The sequence below is a fragment of the Myotis nattereri genome, assembly GCF_964212035.1.
Source record: "Myotis nattereri genome assembly, chromosome: 3".
Classification (NCBI taxonomy): Eukaryota; Metazoa; Chordata; class Mammalia; order Chiroptera; family Vespertilionidae; genus Myotis; species Myotis nattereri.
The window spans coordinates 206243455-206260466 of NC_138077.1; the positions used below are offsets into that span (position 1 = coordinate 206243455).

Consider the following 17012-nt stretch of genomic DNA (forward strand, 5'->3'; position numbering starts at 1 on the left):
AAAAACACTTTAAACTTAATCTGACTTAATTCAATTTAAACTTAAATACCCACGTGTGACTAGTGGCTACCTCACTGAACAGCACAGACCCAGGGGCTCTGATCATGTGCACGTCCTTGAGTCTAGTCCACAGCGTTGGCATCTTCTACAAATTGGCCAGGTTGTGGGGCAAAGTGTCCGAGGTGCGGACCCTGGCTACCTCCTCCTATTCTCCTTGCCCCCCACCCCACCCCACTCCCAAGGGGCCCACAAGGCAAGACCTTCCCAAATGTTCAGCCAGAGGTCTCGTTAACCCCAAGGAGGTGATCCCTTTTGCTCCAGACAATGTCATCAGCTCCCTCACTTTGCCCAAAGATTCTGCTCCACTCGCTGCGTTTCTGAAAGCTCAGGAGGACCCCATTCCTAAATCAATGTCCTCAGGGCCAGAGGAGAGGCTGCTGGGCTTTACGCATGTTTTGGGCCATTCCATGCCCACAGGGCTGAGCGGGCAGGGGTGGCCTCACCACAATGCCCTGCTTTTGCCTTCTAAAGGGATTGGAGACTCAGCCCTGACTGGGCCTGTGTAATCTATTCATTTCTTTCCAAGCCGGGCTCTGTAAGCTCATTCACGGAGGAGGAGGAGAGGAAGCTGGGGAGGCAAACACATGTACAGAAAACAAACAACACTGGCTCGGCAGCTCCTGGTTGGGTGGGGGCGCTGGGGGGTGAGGCGTGCTGGTGGGGGGGTCTGGCTGGGGAAGGAGGCTGGGGCTCCTGCTGATGCTTCTCCTACTCCCTCCAGAAGCCCTGCCCAGCCGTGGCTCCTGGTGCCCCCATCTTGGTAGCCTCTTATCTCTCTCCATCCAGTCGGCTCCTCGGGAAAAGAGGCCATCTGCGAGGGAAGGCCAGAGTGGCAGCAGGCAGAGGGAGCTGGCAGCCTGGAGCCATTTCCCTGTGGCTTCCTCCCATCCTCCACCTCCATCCTTGCCATCACAGACAGGGCATGCGGCGCTCGCCCGGTCCCAAGGAGAGTCCCAAGTCAGCTGAGCTGCTACCTCAGTCCAGCTACAGAATCAAAAGGACCCAAGCATTTTGATCCAGTGGGCAATTTGCATGCGATTTGCATACATCTGCACCCCCCCCCCACCCCACCTCCAAAGGCCCTCCGTCAAAGGATGTGAAATGAAATAAATTAATTAGTGCAGCCTACCATAGCCTGATATGCAGGGCTTGACACCGTAAGAGATTCTTAAAGCAGTCTACGTGATCACGGGCTAGGGTGGAGGGAGATGAGGCTGTGGCGGGGATGGGGTGCGCCGGGGTGCCCCGTGTTGGGGGTGGAGAAGGGAAGGGAAAGTGTCAGCACTGGAAACTGGGCATTTTCCTCCTGCCCAGCCCCATCCCCCAGCCTCAGAGAACACAGAGCTGAGCCACGGGGAGGCCGGCTCCCGGTTTCCTATCCCTGGGCCTGGGCCTGGGCCTGGCACCTGCATCCTCCCTCCCTGGCAGCAGCCTCCCTAGAGAGATGGTCACCACTGTGATGTGACAGTGATGTCAAACAAGAGTGAGGACACTTGCTCCGAGGGCTGGGCAGGCAGCGAGGTGCCCGCTGGTATTTCCCTGTCTCCACGCTCCCTCCCACCTCCACCTCCCATTGGGTGTCCATCGTTCTCTCTGCCCCTCACTCAGATCCCACCTCCGGGTGGCGGAGGGAGAGACGGCCCCATCGTCAGCAGCGAGGAGCTGGCGTTAATTCATCCCAGTGCTTCTGCCAGGTGCTAATGAGATGCTCACAGCGTGTCAGCCAAGCAGTTCCTGTATCATGTAAACACGCCTCTGAGCCGTGCAGTTCGTGGCACTATCTAACACACGCCTTGACTCTCTCTAGGCCCGCCGACCTATCTAGGGTGGCGCCCTCAGCTAACGCCGGGGCCCCCGGAAGTCAGCGTCACCCCCGGGGGGCCCAGCTGCCAGGGTGGAGGGCCCTGGAGGTGAATCTACTGGTCAGGGGGACGGGCTACAATGTGAAGACGGAGAACCACAATTTTGGTTCAAAGGAACCCGGGTCACAGCCGACAAAATAACCGTCACCAGCCAGTGATGAATCAAAGACCGAAACATGCAAGAAGGAAGCGCAAGGGCAGGGTGCTTCAAAGCAAGACAGGACCAGGAGCTGGAAGGAAATGGAGGGGAGCGGCTCTGAGTCACGGCCACGAATGGTGAGTGTGGACAGAACTCGGAGGAACAAAGGAACCAGTTTCAGATGCCTGATCACCAAGATGTGCCCACCCCCATGCCCCACCCCCACCCCCACCCCGCCCCCACTCTCCCCCGAGCTCCATCCACGCCATGGACAGCAGCTCCATGTGACTGTCATCCTTGGTCACATTGGAGGAGAGGGCGGCGCAGCTTCCGGAGGTTGGAGAAGTGTTATGTCACACCAGGGGCTGGCAAACGATGGCAAAACGGGACCAGTCCCGCCTGCCACCTGTGGCCTTCCACCCAGAATGTCTTCGGAAATCGTTTTCAATGGTTGAAAAGGATAAAAAAAGGGGAATGCTTTGCGACACATAAAAATGATGTGAAATTCAAGCTGCGGCCCCCACAAGTAACGTTTTTATGGGAACCGACCACGCCCTTCCCTCGACACGCTGTCTGTCGCCGTCCTCACACCCGGCAGCAGGGCTCATTCACGGCGACAGGGACCATATGGTCGCCGGAGAGGAAAATATTTGCTCTCTGGGCCCCACTGGAAAAAAAACTGGCCAGACTCTGTTTTAGATCATGGAAGGGGAGTCCTCCTCCGACCCTGTTCCCGAGACGGCAGGGCCTCGCTCTGGGCAAACCCGACGTTCGTTGTGAGAGGATGTCAACGCCTCCCATCCGGGATGCCCTGTGCAGACACAGGAAGGTTCCATCCGTGCCCGAAAAGACCAACACTTGTGCCCAAGACCACAAGCTGGCCCTCCTGCTGCCATCACCAGGGCCCTGGCTGGTGGGCCTTTGCACATCTCTAGTGACACCCCTTCTCTGACCGAGACTTAGGGTGCCAGCCACCAGGACTAGTCCTCTACAGGGCGGATTGGAAGGCAGCCCAGCTCTGTAGTTTGGTTTTTAGGAAGGCAGAAAGCTGTCCTGTTCCTCTCTCTCCCCCGCCAAAAACAGCACCCAAAGCCTCCTGCCCGAACTTCCACCCGTCAGCACCCCATGGAGGGCCCCCTGTACCAGGGCCCACGCACAGTGTCCTGGGTGCTTGTGTGGTTTCCTGAGCAAAGCGGCATCAGAGGCACAAAGGGACCAGACAAGACAGATCTGAGAGCAGAAGAAAGATGGAGCAAAGCAGTCTTGGAGCAGAGTGTTGGCGGAGGGTCCCCACCTGGCCGAGGGCACAGGACAGCTCGGGGCTGCCTGAGGGCTGAGGGCTGAGGGCATAGCCCAGCCTGGGAGGATCTCCAGATGGGCTCTGGGGACCCCACCCTTAGCTCTGGCCAGAGGAGTAAAGGGGACAGTGGCGGCAACTTACCCGGTACCACACGATTTCACGCATGCGACCATCTGTCTTGAAGTTACACTTCAAGGTCACGGCGTCACCAGCCACCACGGGTGGGAGAGGCTCAATGTTGACAGTCAGGTAGCCTATGGGGGGAAAAAAGGAGAATGAGGAGTTAAGGGCACAAGCTGATCAGGAGGGCGGGCTTATCGGGGCGGGTGGTGGAGAAGGCCGGCACCTCTGTAGGGGGCGCTGTTCTCTGTGGTCTCTGTGATGGGTAACTGAGCCAGAATGAGCCATCACCCTCTTCTTCCTTCTCACTGGCGTCCCCTTTCTGGGAATTTCCTTGGCTCTGGTGGCTCCCTCCAATCCTAACACTTCTTGGGATGAGTTCTCTGTGAAAGCAGTGCCTGCTAGCACCCTGGGAAACCCTACTGCGGTCAAACACTCACCCCCACCCCCTTTGAGAGAGCCACGGATGTGTGTCAGCCTGCTGGGCCGCGCAGGAAGTGAGCGTGCTCAAACGCATTTCATCTCGCGTTGCCAAACCTATCTGACTACGGGTCCCGTAGCCATTCCCTGAACGCCATCAGCATCCCATGCAGCCAGGGTCCCGCGAAACCCACATCAGGATATGGTGTCCTGGTGCCAGATCCCCCCATTCCCAGCCTTGCAACCCAATTACCCCTGGTGAAAGGACAGACAGCCCCGGGGGACTGCTGTTTGCTTCCTGCACCCCGAATCTCGCATTGCACGCACCCTGCCCACCAAGGGGAGAGGCGGTCCCAACCCTGGCCCTGGGGATGGTGATGTCGTGGGAGGTGACTATGGGCTGGGTGCCTGGGAAGAGCTTTCAAACTTCTGTGAGCTCCAGATGTTACTTCTCGCCCACAGCTGTCCTGGGCGTCCCGGGGACTCTCACCTGGTGCCGTGCCCAGGGGAACAGAGCTGCCTCCACACCAAGTCCAGCCTTGAGGCCTCTGATGCCCCCTGCCTCCCTGAGCCCCATCCATGAGGGCTGGGTGCCCCTCCAGCTCAGCGGGGAGCCTCCTTCTTGGGTTTATCATCCAGGCTCATCCGATTGGCTTCCCACCGGCTGATGTCCAGCCATCGACCTAATGGATCGATCCAGTCCAATCGTCTTAATGAGAAAACCAGCCGGGATGGGCTCGGCGGTTTCAATTGTGCAGGCGACCTGAGCAGATCGAGCCCAGGGCCTGACCGCTGCCTGGAGCGTAATGGCTACAACACTCCAGGGTGAAACACAGACATCGACCTGGGAGGATCAATGTGGACGCTGAAGTCAGACTCGACCTCCAGGCCCAAGGCTTCAGGTGCCGAGGCCCAGGGGGAGGGGGGAGGATGCGGGGCTCATCACTGGGCAGCTTCTAACTTACGTCTAAGTCGGCGCACAGGGAGCCCCAGGGCCATGGGTCTGAAAGAATGGAGGTCAGAGGGGCCGGCCTTCCGCCTCCTCCTCTCCTCCTTCGTTCAGCCACAGTGTTTGCTCCCACCTGCTCTGCACAGGCGCTGGACCGGACCTGGGAAGCAGGAGGCTCAGGCATCTGCCGCCCTCCAGGAATGCAGTGGGGACACAGGTTCACACTCAGAGGGTGTGATGGTGGGGTGGAGGTGGGGGACTATGAGAGGGGAGGGGGGACCTGCCCAGCGTGAGCAATCAGGGAAGTCCCCAGGCCCTGCCAGGATCCCAAACCCTGACCAAGAGCCTGCCCTCAGGGGGATGGGCCCAGCGAGAGGGGGGGTTCTGGGGCAAGCCAAGTCCCAGGAAAGGCTCGCAATCCCACGGCACCCGCTCTGAGCCAGACCCTAGGCTACGCACTTCATGCACACTCACTCATGCAATTGCCATGACCCCCCCTAGGAGAGAGGTTCAGGTATTAGTCTCACTTTCCACCGGGAAAGCAGAGAGGCCAAGGCACCTGCCCAGATCACACAGCCCTAGAGGCGGAGCTGGAACTCGAACCCAGACCTTCTCCTCCTTCATGACCACCATGCTATGCACAGGCTTGCTAACGATGGGGGAGGTGAGGAAAGGGGTGGCAAACATGTCACACCCAACCCGGGGGAGGAGGGGTGTGCCACTGGGAGACCAGGACCTGATCCCATCCGGATTCCCGTCCTGGGGCTGACCCCCTGGCTCACCTGTCCAGTGGGGCTGCCCTCCCCTAGGGTCTCACCTGTGACGCTACAGCTAAGAGTTAGTTGAGCATCGTCAGTCCGGATGGCTGACTAGCTCAAGACCAGAGAAGGGCCCCTCCGACCGGAAGGAGGTGGGAACTCTTGGGGGCGTGCCAGGCCAGGAGCAGAGAGCAGCCCCCTGCACAGTGGGGACAGGGGTCCCTGAGCACCAGAGGGAGGATTCGAAGTGGGTGTGTGAGTGTGGTGGCTCTGACGCCATAAGACAGCATTTCCCAGAGTGTGTACAAAGGAAGGACACCTGGTGGGTGTTTCAGCAACGAGACTCTCTGATCCACAACCAAGTGTGGGAGATGTGGGGTGATACAAAATTAGACATGCCCTTTCCCTTCAAGACTCTTTCCTCCTTCCCGTCTGGCCTTCATTCGTGAAAGAAACGTTATTGAGACTCTGTTCGTTATCAGGCATTGTGCTAGCCCCTGGGGACACAGCAGCGCGAACAGGCCCTCATGGAGCTGATGTTCCAGCAGAGGAGACAATGTGCAAACAAACAAACACTCGCAAACATGCCAGAAGGGTACGTGCACATCAGGGTAGAGCCGCAGAGGCCCGGGGGGAGGGGCTGCTCTGGACCAGGTGGTCTGAAGAGGCCAGAATAAAGGAAGGCGTGAGCACTTGGGGATCCAGGGGGAGAGCATTCCAGACAGAGCCCAGCACACGTGCAAAGGCCCTGAGGCTGCAGCATGCTCAGCGTGCTCTGTGACTCCACACGTGGGTAGTCCCTGGTAGGAAAGGTCTTCGTGCCCTGGTATACCCTGGAGCCCATCTTTGACCGAGCATCTTTGTGGGACGACAACCAGGGCCGGGATGAGGGTGAGGCAAGTGAGATGCCCATGATGCCGAATTAAAGGAGGACCCTGAGTCCCGCTGGCCAGCCTCTCGACCCACCCGGTTCTGCTAGAGCCCTTTGGAACAAACATCAGGAAACACCTCTCCAAGCTGAGGCTGAAGTCACTGTGCCTCTGGCTCCTGAGGTCCCCCACTAGAGCCACAGAGGGCGAAGGATGGGGTGAGGCATTCTTGGCCGAGGCTCCTCCTCCTCTCGGCCCCTGGGACTGAGGAGCCACTCCAGGCTGCAGAGCAAGGAGGCCTGGCCACTAAGGATGAGAGCCGCCTTCCTGGTGCACGGACGGAACCTACCAGCTTTCCCAGCACTTTCACTCGAGCTTCTCATCGGCTCTCGCAACAGCCGTGCCCGCCTTGCACGATGCTAGGATTGCTGTGCATGCCACACGGCAGTGTAACTGCCTGTTTGCACATCTGCCTCGCCTTCTGCAATGCGAGTTCCATTCCCAATAGTGTTGAAAGCGGAATTAGACAAGTGCTGAGTTTCGCGCCTTCTCCCGTGTGCATCCTCCATCCTCACGCCACCCTGGGGATATTCCTCGGTCGCAGGAGGAAGTGCGGTTCAGAGCCTCAGAGCGCCTTGCTCTACGGCTGCGATATAAGCGGCAAGCTCAGGATTTGAACCCAGATCTGCCCGACCCGGAAGCCAGTCTCATCCCACCACCGCCTGCCATCACCGGGAGGAGAGTCACGCAACAGGCTGAGGCCACGGAGGACATGAGTTCTGGTCTCAGCGGGCGACCAGCTCTGGGACCTCGGGCAGGTCGTCATCAGTTTCCTCATCTGTGAAATGAGGGATGAGCTGGATTGTTGGGGCCTTCCCGCTCCAATCAGTCCCATGTCCGCTGTTAACTGCGCCCAGATCTCGCCACCTTCGTGTCCGGTACGACTCCCCGCCATTTCTCCGAGAAGTGTCTGCCAACTACTCAGCCACCAGCTAGAGACGGGCTCTGTCTTTTCCAGCACTGGCTGTGCCACCAGCCAGCCTCGATGCGTAAGCCCCCCGCCCCCCACCCGTGGTATCGCGGCGCGGCATCAGGAGTGGCACGGATTCATCCTAACTAAGGGGTTCATTATCCCGAAGGCGGCCATCACTCTCCCCTCTATCTCCGACAGCGTTTATATGGCTCCCGTTAAGACACATTTAGCAAAATCACAGGCAATATTTAGGAACCCGCGCCCTCCCCATGAGGTGATGACAAATAGCTCCTCTGTCCGGAAACAGACTTGCAACATCCCAGCGCTGCCCTTCCCCTCTCCCGGCTCAGAGGGGATGCTTCCAGAGGTTGGACTCATGCCTGGCCCGTGGGTAGACGGGAGTCCGTGAGGGTTTCCGTGGGGGGAGTACGCTGAAAAGAGACGTAAATTATATTAAGGTGACCAGGTGTCTCAGTGTGCCCAGGACCAAGGGATTTTCTGAGACCAGGGTGGCAAACTGAAGCAGCTTGGCCACCCTAGTTCTAACCCCACCCCGGCCATGGGTGGCCCTGGTAACTCACTCACACCTCTCTGCCTACGTCAATCATAAGGGTAGCCACGCCTCCCTGGACCAGCCTTAGGGGCTGTGGGAGTGAGTGCTGACCTCCTCCTGGCGCCTGTGTGTTCAGGGGTAGTCAGCAGACGATGGCAGAGGTTAAGGAAGGACGATGCGAGATCAGGATTTGTCTTGGATTTTCTGCTTCCATCCGTGCCCGCCCCTCCTCCTCCTCCAGCAGCCACAGTGGCTTCTCTCTCTAAGATGCTCACTCCTGGCCTTCTCCGGCCCTCAGAGCCTCCAGGGGCTCCACAGAAAAAGTCGAGAATCCTCTCGGGGTGACCCGGCCACGTCCAGGGCTCTGGTGTCACTGGCCCCTCTCAGCTCCTAGGCCCCATCCAAGTCCTGCCGTGTCCTCCCCTTCCTCCCCCACACCCTCTCGCTGTCCCCTCTGCCCCAAGCCCTCACGCTGCTCGGGCAACTCTTGCTCATCCTTCAAGGACTCATGGAAGCCTCACTTCCTCAAGAAGCTCTCCCTCACTCCCTAGGGCAGTGGTTCTCAACCTTCTGGCCCTTTAAATTCAGTTCCTCATGCTGTGACCCAACCATAACATTATTTTCGTTGCTACTTCATAACTGTAATGTTGCTACTGTTATGAATCGTAATGTAAATATCTGACATGCAGCATGGTCTTAGGCGACCCCTGTGAAAGGGTCGTTCGACCGCCAAAGGGGTCGTGACCCACAGGTTGAGAACTGCTGTCCTAGGCTATCAGTTCCCCAAACCCTCCCTTCCTGCCCCGTAGGACACTGAGATCGATCGCCTGCAGTGGTGTACTGGGTGCACACTCATTGCCGCACGAGGCCGAGAACTGCTTCCATTTGCCATGTGACCCACGTGCCTAGGACAGCGCCTGGATCGGGGTAGGTGTTGAAACAGGAACAAAGTAATCCCGCCCCGTCCCTAGACCTCCCCGTCGTCAGAGTGGGTGGTGTTCCCCAGAGGCCCTCTCAGAAGCACCCCCTCCCTGTGGGCCTCGGCCCAGGTAGCTCCAGGGCCTCCCCTGACCCCAGGCGCCTTCTGATCCTCCTCTCTGACAACATCTGCTTGGACCAGTGTTGGTGCCACCGTGGAGTATCCAGGGGCCCCTCATGGGGGCCAGGCAGGAGACCCTGTCCAACAGAGGAAATCGGCCCTGCCCCACACCGATCCTGCTTGGGCTTGGGCCCTGACAATCCTCCCCCAGGGCCCTGCACGGCCACCTCGCTGGTGTCCAGCCTCCAGCCTTGCCCCTCCAATGCGCCCACCACCCCGGTGTCTCCACGATATTTCTCAAGCGTCAATACAATGACGCCCCCTCTCTGGTTCATGCCATTCATTTTCCCAGCCCGTTGCCTTCCAATTCAGGATTGAGTTCAGACTCGGTCATGGCCAACTGGGCCCCAGTGATCTCACCAAAAGGCCTCTCCACCTCAGCCCGTCTCATGGTGCGTTTGTGCCACCTTGGAATCCACCCACCAGCCCTGTCAGGCTCTGTGCCATTTCCTCTTCCCAGGCTGTCTTCCTCCTCTGAGTTCACCTATGGAAATTTCCACACGTCCTTTCAGGTTCAAAGCCACAGTCACCCGGTCCTTGATTTATATGAGTCTGATGCTCCCTCTTCTGAGCTCACAGCCCCGTGTAAACGTCTCAATCACAGCCTGTCCGCATCACATTGTAATATCACATATGCGTCTTTCTGTGTGTCTCCGGCCTTGGACTGGGGGCTTCTTAAAGTCAGGGACCTGGTGTGCATCTGTATGAATAAACGAGTGAATGAACCCACACCAGAACACTGCACAAGGCAGAGGCAGGGCTTCGTGAGCGGGAGCCCTGGGCGAATGGGATCGCGCTGCAGTCCAGGGCACTGATGCCCGTCCAGGGCCAAATCCTTCTCCGTCTTCCCACTGCCTTTGGGACGAAGTCCAGACCCCTTCCTCTCACACTCATGCCTGCTGCTCCTCAGCTCCTCTCTTGTCTCTCTGCCCTTTGCATGGCGAGCCTCAGCCCCCCTGAGCTCTCCAAATATGCCTGGCTCGTCTGGCTGCTGGGTCTGTGTACATGCCTTCCTTCTGTCTGGAACACCTACCATCACTTGACTCGCCTGATGCCCACCCCCAGCTTTGATAAACCCTTAAACTCTTAGCTTAGCCATCGTTTATCTAAGGGCCTCTTCTAATGCCTGCTCCATACCCAGCACCCAATCCTGGGCTGTGCCCCTCTCCTGGCATCTGCCATAGCCCCACCCCATTGCCTGGTGACGCCCCTTTTTGCTATCACTGTGGACTGCGAGCTACTAGAGGGCAAAAGCCTGTCTCAGTAACTGCTGTCAGCGCTTAGCCTGCTCTGGCCACACCGCTGGCATCGAAGTCATGTTGAATGAATGCATGAATCCATGGGTGACTAACTTCTTCAGCTATCTGGCCTAACATTGGCCATAACATCCATTCAGATGTTATTGGGCTATGAATTTGCCACCCAACATCTGCGCCAGGAGAAATTATCTAGAGGGGGAGGCCCCACCCTCACTTTGGTCCTCACCTCCCCCAGCAGCAGGCCAGCTCAGCTCTGGGCCACCAGGGACCTCAAACACTTTGCAGCATTTGCCTGGAGATGTGCCTGCCACTTTTGGGGGTCCCTCCCCTGCCCTGGTCTCCCAGCCCCTTCCAGAATATACCCCCTGTGTGATCTCCAGACAGCCAATCAGATCCTCCTCTGTCAGGGGCCATCGATGCTCAAAGGCCTTGTTGTATTAATGTATTATTCCTGACATATGTATTATTTATCATTAGTTTGCTTATTTATTATTAATTTGTGTTTCATTATTGATAATGATGTGGTTATACTATTAATAACAAGCTTTGAGAAGCTGTTCTATGGTCCTTTGTAGATACCCGATGCTCCCCCAATTCCCTGGAGAGCCAGGGTGGGGCATTTTCACCCCATTTTATGGGTGGGAGACACTGAGGCCAGAGAAGGGGGGACTTGTTCAGACAGTGCGTTCCCCTGAGGAGTCTGTAAGGGAAGAACTTCCTTAAGCAGCAGCATGTCCTGGGTTGACAACAGGGTAGAGGACATAGATCCCTGCAGGAGACTGATATGGGCTGCCAATCACTTCTCCATCTAGACCCTCGTGTCCTCCTGCTTGTCCCAGTCCCTGCTCTGTGCTCCCTAGGTTCTTGGTGAAAGAAAAAAAGCGAATGAACAGACAAATAAAAAATAGTCAACAAAATACATCAATGGGTCAGGCTGAGAAGTCAGTCCCCGAGGCTTGGTTTCCTCTGGGGGCTTTTAAATCGGGGTGCACAGAGGGCCTGGCAGCCCCGAGTCCTTAGACATGACCCAGAATCATGAGGACAGACTCCTGAGCAACGGGAAGGCTTCTCTGACTTGGGATAACATTTAAAATATGGATGGTAGGTTATTAAGAAATATTTTAAAAGAAAAATAGTTATGACTCAAGGAACACAGTCTAAGTGAGGTTATAAACTGGCCTTCATCAGTAAAACGAGGCGGCTTAATGAAAAAAATGGCCATTTAAAATGGGCCTCCATGAAATAATAATGCCTCGTAAACACAGGGTCCGTTAGCATGGAGGAATTAATTGCTGAGCTCCGAGGCTCGAGGCACAATAAAGGAATCCTTAATTTTTGGGTCTTTTATTTTTCTCTCCCCAAAAGGCAGTGCACAGGAGACTGGATTTTCTCACGTTGGCACCAAAGGGCCTGGATATTTGCAAAGGGAATTTGCTCAGTGACAGTTATGTCTCCCTCCGGCTACTCATTTAAGAGATGGTCTGAAGGAAGCGTGGCTTCGCGCTCTGGATCTGCGTCAGTTTTAAATAAACTCACGTGGCAGCGTGTGTCCCCCCCCCCCCCCCCCCCCGCCCTGGCCCGAACGGATCAGGGAACGGGCTCATCTTGCAGAAGGAAATCTCTGAATCCAGACTCGTCAAGCCCACAGTTCAGTTACCAGCACAGCAGCCTCACTGGTCCAGCGTGCTCTGCATGCATCTGCATTCAAGCAGCCGTTCCAAATAGCCCAATCAAGGCAGAGTGGGCCCAGCCAGGGGCGATCCCACCCCCCACCCCCACCATGGGGGCCTTTGGCAACATCTGGAGACATTTTTGGTGGTCACAACTGGGGGTGGGGGATGCTACTGGCATCTGTTGGGTTCAGACCAGGGTTGCTGCTAAACATCCTACTATGCAGAGGATGCCCCTGATAGCCAAGAAGCGTCCAGCCCCGATAGCCAGCAGTGCCAAGGTTAAGAAACCCTGCAGCAGAGACAGCAGAGGCGCAGGAGACAGAGAGAGTCCCCACGCATCAGGACCTCCGTCCGAAGCTGGGAGTGCAGGTGGCTGAAAGCTCTCCCTCTGTTACCCCAGGGGTGCCTCGCACCTGACTTCCCCCCAAACCTCCCCATCGTCACAGGGGATCAGCTCTCTCCGCGGGAGCATCCTTCCTGCCCTCCGGGACCCGCTCTGCTCTAGGGATAGGCGAATCCTAGGAGGCAGTCCTTTTCCGGTCACCCCTGGCAGATGCATTTGTTCTGCAAAGCAAAGGAGTCCCAGCTCACAAAGAGAGTCTTCCGGCTCCCTCCTCCCCGGGGAGGGCACGCGCCTCCCTCCTGGCTAATCTCGCTCTGCCTGCTTGGCAGGAAAAGCAATCTGGTCTTCATATTAATGCTTTATTAAACGCACCCATCCTGGAAGATAAACATCAGCCTATTACAGTTGTTCGGTTATAGAGTGCCTGCTTGTCACCCGGAGGCGATCGGGGCCTGATTCGCTCCCCATCTGACTTCTTCCTGCCGGAGGCCAAGGTAGAGATTGTAGACATCTCACTGAGTGGAGGGGTCAGGGGTTGGGGAGCAAGTGGGCGGGGGCGGGGTGAGCAGGGGCACTGTGTTCCCATCCTCCAGGGCCCAAGGCAGAGAGGCAGCCTCGAGGCAAAGGTGGTACCAACCCTGTCTGGGGCCAGCTTGTCACCAGGGCCTAGAGAGTAGACAACCCAACAACTGGATACGCCTAGCTCAACTTAGAAAACAATGGTGTACCTACTATGTGCAAGCCCCACCCCAGACTAGCTGCCTCTCTGATAGGAAAGGGCTTGTGTCAGGCCATGAACCCAAGTTGGAATCTTGCCCTGCCTCTTCCTAATTCTGTGCTCTTAGAATATACTATATATATATATATATATATATATATATATATATATATATATATACTGTAATAATTTATATATATATTTGATTTCAGAGAGGAAAGGAGAGGGAGAGAGATAGAAACATCAATGATGAGAGAGAATCATTGATCGGCTGCCTCCTGGACACCCCCTACTGGGGACTGAGCCTGCAAGCCAGGCATGTGCCCTTGACCAGAATCGAACCTTGGACCCTTCAGTCCGCAGACCAACGCTCTATCCACTGAGCAAAACCAGCAAGGGCAAGCTTCTGTCTTTTTATCCATGAGGTAGAATCCAGATGCCTCCCTCCCAGGGCTGGAGAGAATGGATGCACAGGGCTAACGTGTCACTCAATACAGGGGGGATGCTATCATTGTCAGGACGATTTTGCTACTTTTGATAGGTCTGATTAACAGCAAGACGCACAAATCTCAAGTGAACACCTCAGTGGAATTTGACATGCTGCGCACCCACATAACCACCACCCACATCAAAATGCAGCACATGCCCAGGCCCCCAGGGAGTTCCCTGGCGCCCTTCGCCAGTCGCCGCCCCCACCCCCAGGATCACCTCTGTGCTGGCTTCTCTCATAGCTTGGCTTTGCTTCTTCTTGACCCTCCTATAAATAGAACCATGCAAGATGTGCCCTTTGGTGTCGGGCTACTTTTTGTCAACATGATGTTTTTGACATTCACCCATGTGCTGCATTTATCAGTAGTTTATACTTAAAAAAACATGTTCCCAGGGAAGTATTCCATGATAAGAAATACCACAATGGGTTTATCCATCCTACCATGGAGGGACATTCAGGGGGCTCCTAGTTCGGAGATATTATGGATAAAGCCCATTGTTGTCGTGAAAATAACTTTCCTAGGCCCAAGGGGCAATGGACTTTCTTCAAGGGCAGAACAGAATGGATCCTGTCCTGAGCCAGCTCCAGGCAGGTAGGTCCTCTGTTGGATTTTGGGGGGGGGGGGGAGCAAGTTGCCTTCATTATGTCCACCCAGCCCTGTGGACCTTGCCCATCCTCCCAGGGGTACTGGGGGCTTCTCATAGGAATGCTGGCCATGTATTTGCCTTTGATGGGAATCCTCTTCCCCCATCTCTCTCCTAGGGGCATGTCAAAGCCAATCCCTGACACTCTCCAAAAAGATGACACAGATGCTTGAACCTGCTTTGCCTTTGGGCCAAGTATACACGTCCTCCTGTTTCTGATCTGCCCACAAACCTGCGGGGAGGCCAACACCCTATTTTCCAGGTAAAAAAAACTGAAGCACATGGATTCATTCACTTGTTAACCTATTAGACAAATATTTACCAAGCACCTGCCAGTTGCTGGGCCATGAAAAGAGCTTTGCATCGGTCTAGTGGGAGATGCGCGGACATAGAATCACACACCTGCCAGATCCTTCCTGCTTTGCAGCCTTAGCGCTGAGCTCTCTTGTATTTTACCACATCCACTGCCTGCTCTCTGCATCATTAGTCCCAGCTCCCCAGTGAGACAAAATTGTCTGTTGTGGTTTCTTTTTAATACTTCCATAATACACAACACTCTCCGGATTACAGCAGTGCTTAATAGACGCTTCAGAAGAGTGCAATAGAGGCTGGTGTGGTCAACTCTATAACTCCGTATTTTCAAGGTCCACGTTAGAGACCTGCACAGACCCAAATAGAGTTGCCACAGGCAGAGTTAAACCATATATCCCATTGTGTAGGTCAGTGGTTCTCAACCTGTGGGTTGCGACCCCTTCGGCGGTCGAACGACCCTTTCACAGGGGTCGCCTAAGACCATCCTGCATATCAGATATTTACATGACGATTCATAACAGTAGCAGCATTACAGTTATGAAGTAGCAACGAAAATAATTTTATGGTTGGGTCACAACACGAGGAACTGTATTTAAAGGGCCAGGAGGTTGAGAACCACTGGTGTAGGTGGAAGAGATTCAAGGTCCAAGAAGGCCTCCATGTACCCTTGCTGGCTTTGAAGAAAAAATATGAGCAGCTTATAGGAGCAGAAAGCTACCTGGTCGACAGCCAGCGAGCAAACATGGATCCTCAGTCCTACACCCACAAGGAAATGAATTCTGCAACAACCAGAATGAGTTTAGAAATGGATTCTTCCCCAGAGTTTCCAGATGAGAGTCCAGTCAGTCAGCACCTTGGTTTTGATCTTGTGAGACACAGAACAGAGACCTGAGCCTAGCTTATGCGGACTTTGGACCTTAAGAATTATGGGATTAAATAAACATGGGTTTTTTGTAAGCTTCTAAGTTTGGGATAATTTGTTATACAGCAATAACAGACTAATACAAGGTGTTTTCTGAGATCCCAGCATCTAGGGGGTTCCTTTGAAGCTTCAATCAAACCACGCCATTCCTCTGCTCCGAACACTCAAATAGCTCCCATCGCAATGGACAGTGAGAGGCCAAGCCTTCCCATGGTCCTGAAAGCCGGGATGATCTAGCCCCTGGCCTTGCTCCAACCTCGCTTCTTACTCCTCCCTCTGGCTCACTCCATTCCAGCCACCCTGGCCTCTTTGCTCTTCCCTGAACACCCAAGGCCATCCCTACCCCAGGGCCTTTGCACTGACCGTTTCTCCTTCCTGGAACGCTTTCATCCAGCTATGCACATGGCTTGCCTACTCATTTCATTTTAATCTCTGCTCACTGTCATGTCACCACAGAAGCCTTTCTCGGCCACCTAGTCTAAAATTCTCTAAAACTCCCACCCAACATCTCTCCCTCTCCCCTTTAAATACCTTTATTACTTATGACACTGCTTCTCTGCCTGATGCTGTATTTTACATTTATCCAGTTGCTTATTATCAGTGCTACATACCTTTTTACTCACCCTGCCATCCCCGACTAGAATGTCAGCCCCATGAGGGAATGGACTTTGTTTTGTTCATTGCAGTGTCTCCAGCACCGGGAATGGTACCTGGGAATCACTGGCATTTGTAGCGCCCTCGATGCACTAGCCACGGCATCAGTGCCATCTAGTAGCTTTAACAAAAAGGACAGGTCAACACGACCATTCACCATCAAAGCAGATCACCTGACCGAGCAAGACCCACCGTCGGCAGGATTCCGTAGCTCTCTCACTAACCCTTGCCAGCCAGCACACACGGTGCCCCCTGACTCTGATTCTGCATTTTGATTAGGATCCTGCATAGCAGTCACCTTGAGAGAGCTGTCCCCCAGCTCCAACAGGACTCGAGGGTTCCCGCGGAGCTCGGCCGGCCGGCATCCCCTGGCGAGCAGACCTGGCGTTGTATGTCATCCCCCACGCTGATCCCCGAGATTGCCTCCCTCCACAGCGGCTGCTTGAGTCATGGCCCGTAGGCTGCACTCACTCAGGGTCCCTTCGCCATCCTTCTCGTTGTCAGCAAGATAAGGGGGAGTCGGGGAAAGGCCCGGCTGACAAACATCCCCTGTGCAAGCAAAGTGGTTTTTCCACCGAGAAGGTAACTTTCCCGTTGGTTCTGGAAGAAAGAGACACAGCCCTCCTCTTATCGACATTTTCGTCTTTAATGGCTGCTCCCTTGGGGGATTTCAAGATGAATATTTGTTTGTTTTAGAAAATAAAAAATGATACACGTAAGTGTACAGGAAGCCAAATTCCTTCCTGGAAACCATCTGACAGAGAGAGGCACTGTTGGTATTTTTGGAATTCTCATTCATTCTCTGTCTCTCTCTTGCTTTTCATCGACTTTGTAGCGCATCTCTGTGGCACTAGTTTCAGCTGACATGTCAAGGCACACCCTCTCCTGTCTGGTG

At 55.2% G+C, this 17012-nt stretch overlaps 1 protein-coding gene across 1 annotated transcript in view; it reads right to left on the minus strand.

Moving 5' to 3' along the window:
• IGSF21 (immunoglobin superfamily member 21) overlaps window positions 1-17012 on the minus strand; it is a 211172-nt gene that overhangs the window by 116410 nt on the left and 77750 nt on the right. Inside the window, exon 2 of the mRNA XM_081087670.1 lies at window positions 3503-3615. Coding sequence (XP_080943796.1) covers window positions 3503-3615 — 113 coding nt within the window. The remainder of the gene's footprint in view (window positions 1-3502; window positions 3616-17012) is intronic.